This window comes from Monopterus albus, unplaced genomic scaffold (genome assembly GCF_001952655.1).
Source record: "Monopterus albus unplaced genomic scaffold, M_albus_1.0 scaffold94.1, whole genome shotgun sequence".
Lineage (NCBI taxonomy): Eukaryota > Metazoa > Chordata > Actinopteri > Synbranchiformes > Synbranchidae > Monopterus > Monopterus albus.
The window spans coordinates 1,616,340-1,621,474 of record NW_018127974.1 but is presented as its reverse complement, the minus strand read 5'-3'; the positions used below and the strand labels follow the sequence as shown (position 1 = coordinate 1,621,474).

At 38.9% G+C, this 5,135-nt stretch overlaps 1 protein-coding gene across 2 annotated transcripts in view; it reads right to left on the bottom strand.

Moving 5' to 3' along the window:
• LOC109964937 (filamin-A-interacting protein 1-like) overlaps window positions 1-5,135 on the bottom strand; it is an 18,212-nt gene that overhangs the window by 7,244 nt on the left and 5,833 nt on the right. For both annotated transcript variants that reach the window (XM_020608564.1, XM_020608565.1), the window contains exons 2-4: window positions 4,468-4,762; window positions 3,865-4,038; window positions 3,243-3,421 (exon numbers count right to left, since the gene is read on the bottom strand). In XM_020608564.1, coding sequence (XP_020464220.1) covers window positions 3,243-3,421; window positions 3,865-4,038; window positions 4,468-4,755 — 641 coding nt within the window. In that variant the 5' untranslated portion in view covers window positions 4,756-4,762. The remainder of the gene's footprint in view (window positions 1-3,242; window positions 3,422-3,864; window positions 4,039-4,467; window positions 4,763-5,135) is intronic.

Sequence of the window (5,135 nt, the reverse complement as noted above, 5' to 3'; positions counted from 1 at the left end):
ACAAGACCTTTGACTTTTCTCTCTTCACTCTCATTGAGATGGCTGGAGGAGACCACACTGATAAAGACGATGACATGCTTCTGTTTCACCTGAGAGGGTGAATGTCAAAACAGTGCTGTTCCAGACATAGCAGATATGTGCATGCTTTTGTGTAGATGTTGGCTCAATATGTGTCTGCAAGGAAAGTCATGTTTATTTGTGTATATCTGTTTATTTCCACAGTTATGTGGCATAGTTTGTGTACTGGTGTCCTCCCACCCACTTTTTCATGGTTTAGATATTTTCTATCCTGCTATTGTTTGTTTTTGTTTCCTTCAGTGACTCACAGTGTGGTAGTCCTGGTCAGACAGAAGAATCTAGGTTCTGCAGGTGCTGACAGGTCAAGACCTAGCAGAGATCAGCCCCTTCCTTCACTCTCTGTGAGGTGACAGAGGGATGTCTGTGCATAAGAAGGAGGTCACTTCTTTCTGACATGTAAACCAAGGATCTAGTCAAAGTAAAATGGCAGTTCACAAGGCACATGATTTGTGTTATATGCTTCAAAGTGAAACCTTTACATACTGCTTTCCACATTCCAAGGTTTTGATTATGATTATGTTTTTCTTTTTTTTAACTAACCGTGCTAGTGTTTTGGATATGGGGAGGACAATGTAAGTTTGTCCACCACTTTGGTCCAAACTGAAATATCTCATGGATTTCCACAAACATTTTTTCTACAATCCTGATGTTCAGTAGAATGTCAGTTGTAATCATTTTTGTGATGATATATGATATGATATGATATGATATGATATGATATGATATGATATGATATGATATGATATGATATATCCAAGTGCTATCGAGTCAAGTTAAGTCCATCTTTAATTTGTCCATTATGACCAAATACACCCAAAACGAGTGACTTTACCATCTTCCACAGTACTGTGCTTAGTGCTTATCGGCAAATGTGAGCAAGCATGCTAACACACTAATCTAAGCCGGTGAACTTAGTAAACATAGTAAATAGCAACATGTTAGCATTGTCATTCTGACAATGTTAGCAAACTGAGATTAGCATTAAGTTGAAAGCAGCGCTGTGTTTAAGCACAGCCTCGCAGAGCTGCTAGCGTGGTTGTAGACTTGTTTCTATGTACAGTACTACTTCAGTTCACATGGTAGAATGCACACCAAATGGGAAACCAAAAACCCTAACCCTAACCCTACCCTACTTCTGTACTCATTCATAGTATGTGTTCAGCCTAACAAAGCCCAAAAGTTGTTAAGCACACAAAATTGTTCAAGTCATTGAATATTTCCTTAACCAGTTTAGTTGAAACCATAAAACATTTAACTTTACTTTAGTTCATTTAGGCATGCATGCACAATGATTTACAACCAAGAACAAATTCATTATTTCCTCCCACAGTCTAAAGACATGCATCTTAATTTGACTGGCAACTCTAAATTGCCCGTAGGAGTGAGTGTGTCTCACCCAGTGTCAGCTTTTATTGGCTCTGCAACCCTCTTCAGGATAAGCTGTATAGATAATGGATGAATTTCAATAAATTCTTTATTGAAATTCTTTGACGACCCTTTGTCCATGTCTCTTGAAGAGTAGCTATAATATTCTGCTGCACGTTTCCCAACCCTCTCCTTCACCATGTGATGGCAGTTCAGCTGTCATGACTGTGATTTAGCTTCCGTGCTGTGTTTCCTGTATCTTGCAGCAAAAGCTCAAGGAATAGAGGTACTGTGTGCCTCTGCTGGGTCAGTGCTATAAATGAAATTTTTGAAGTTTTGACAGTTCAAAAAAAATCAGCACACAAGTAATCTCTAGTCTGCTATACAGATGACTGGTTATAAGTATAGTACAATCCAGATTCTCTGTCTCTGGCTTTCTCTCTCTTGCTATATCACACATGTGCCTGTTTGCACACTATAAATGCAAAAATACATAGAGAGCCACAAAACTATAAATGCAAAAATACATAGAGAGCCACATGATAATTTAGATTAGCACAATAACATATACAATATTCCATCTGTGAGGGCTAATGTGTAAGAATAGGCAGTGATGTGTTAAGGGAATGAATGAAATACTGCATGTTTCCCAACAAGCAACAGCCATTTAAATACATTAATTAGGAGGGCTTCCTTTGTCTTATGCATTTGGTGCACATCTACACTCTAATCTTGTTTGATCTCTAATGATGATAATGTAACCATCCCTGTCTCTGATGCTGTTTCTCCACCCAACCATACATCCCCCACCTCCTCTTGACAAACAACTAAGGTCTCACCCTCAGCAATGACTTCATCTGACAAATATTGTTATGGGAGGCTAGCTTCTTTATTCCTTAACATGTTGTAGCTTCTGTTTCTCCACACAGTGGCCTCATCTCCACCTCTGTCTGCCCCGGACCTCCCTCGTTCTCACAGCAAAGAGCCTTCCTCACCTAAAGTTTCCACTCTGCCTCCCTTCTTTTTTCCCCTCAAGCTCTGTACCTCTCCCCACCTGTCAAACAAAGGTATGTGAGGTTAACATTTTAGTAAGCACCTTCCCTCTCGTGTTTCACCAGGCTGATGAGGTCATGTGTCACACATTCTCCAGTATTGGTGCATTCCATCGCCACACTTTCTCCCAGGATTCTCTCATTTTTTACACCTTATAGGTTCCACATTGGTTTTAAAAGCACTGCTGGTTCACTGATTCAAAATTTTAGTTTCTTCTTCTTCTATTTCTTTCTCCACTCTTCTCCTCCTCCCTTATTTTCACCTTCTTACCTCCCAGCATAGTATTACTTATAAATCTTAGATTCTCTGTCTATACAAATAAAAACAATTTTTGCAAGTATTGTATTGTGAACGAATTTAAATGTATATCTGTGGCAAACAAATTCCCTTGACAAATATATGTTTTCCAGTGAGTATATATGTACTGTATATGTTTTGGTGAAGGATTAAATCTTTCTTTTCTGCTTTGTGTCCCATCCCAATTTGCAAGGAGGAAACTTTGGACCTTGACATCAGGAGAGGATCCAAGATCCATTTGCACATCAAATAGGGACCTTCTTCCATTATTCATCATAATTATCAAATTAAAACCATAATTTAAATAATGATACGTTTCTCTATACTATATGCCAAAAAAAAAACTGTAGCTAATGAGTTGGTTTCAAAGTTTTTAGGAATGAAATTTGATGTAGGGACTATTATCTTAATAGTATTCGGTTCTCATGTTCATCTTCTCTCGTCCTTACCTTTCTCTCTCTTGCTCCAAGAGGTTGGTAAAGTCATCGCTCTTGTTCATGTAGTCGGCGTGTTTACGTTTCTCTGTGTCCAGTTCATGGACAGTGCTACGATGGCACTTCTCAGCAAGCAGCAACTGACCCAGCATCCTCCGATAGGTCTCCCTATGTTTCTCCTGCAGACGCTCCAGCTGACAAAGTAAAAGACACACAGTTACACATACACACAACCAAGGACAGGTAAAAGTGAATTTTTGTTTGCTTTGCTGCAGCAAAAGCATCTTGGCATGGTGTTCAGGAATTTCATATCAACCTTTTGAACACTGAAATATTTATACATTTGATTTTTTTTAACAAGATTAAGCTGTAAAAAATAAATTTCCAACAAATGCCACATATATTTTGAGCTCATATCACAATATAAGCATTGTAAACACTCCTTTTATTAATGTTTGTCATATGATTATGATGGAATTCAGCTGTGTTTTGTGCATTTACAAAAGCCAAAAACACCTCTTAATAAAAAAAAAAATCATTATCTTTTCTTAGAGTTCAAATTGCTTGGAGATGCATTTTTTTAAATCTGCTGACAACAGAGACATCCATGTCACTGACTGAAGTTGCCTATACTGACCTCAACCATAGGTTTTTGGTAGACACTGTGGTTGTGTGGCTCTGTACCGGTGATGAAGCCGTCTCTCTGCAGGGCCTGGAGGGCTGAGCCAGGGACCGCAGAACCATAACGTGATTCACAGGCCTCTGCAAGAGTCTGTTTAGACTTTAACATGAAGATAACATCTTCTCTGGCCTGAAACCACATGGATGTATAAAAACATACAAATGAATAGCATATTATGGTTTAGGGATGAGTGTATATACACTCCAACCGGCTGTGTTGTCCTCATTATGCAAATGATAAGTTAAAACACTCTTCTTTTCCCCTGCATTTGTTTCATAGCTCAGAGTCCCACATTCCAGATGGTTTTAAAAAGTCATTTGGTAAACACATGGCACATGCACTTGTTTTCTCTGTTATGATGAACTGCCAGTGCCAACCACAAGATAGAGCTATTGTGCAGAAGGCTGCAGTCCAACTCATTTCAAAGCATTCATAACCAGTGTGCATTTAGACTGACTTTATATTCATCCACAGTGGCTTTCATATGTATGTTTTCTTTCCCTTGTTATTGCAATTACCCTTTGACCTATTACAGAAGGTCAAAGAGATACAACTCACCTGAACCTCTCCTTCCATGATCCCCAGCAGTTTGAGTAAATCCTCTTTAGACAGATCCATGATATCCCTTCTTTTTTCACCTGCTTCAGGGGAATCCAACAGTAGCTTCTCTTCGTCAGAGATCATCTCGACCTTTGCCTTATCTTCACCCTCCTTTTGCTGAACTTTGGCCTTCAGGCTCTTCACGGGTATACCCACCTCTTGTTCTTGACTGATGCCATGGTCGCCCTGTGGTGCCCCAAGAACCCCGCTGGCCGGGCTCTCTACCCTGCTGCTTTTGGACCTCATCTTCTACCTGGATCAAGACACAGGTTTTTGTTTGTTAGAGAACATTAATTTATTCTTGTGCCTTTTTTGTATAATGTCTTGATATGTTACATCCCCTTTCATGCAATAAAAATTTGTTTTATGTTTCAATTGTAAGTTGTGTTTTGAACATCTGTCTACTGTAATAATTCAGACTGTGTTAGTACATGGTATCAGTTTACAGTGAGTTTTATGAATTTAGCCTTGACTATCTTTTCTCATATCACAACTCCCCATGCTTTGCCTCACTGGCCTGCTTTTATTTAATGACTTGTACACTCACACTCACATAAACACACTGTATATATACACAAGATTACAAGTGAATGAACCTGTCCTTTGTAACATTTTTAATCTGGAAT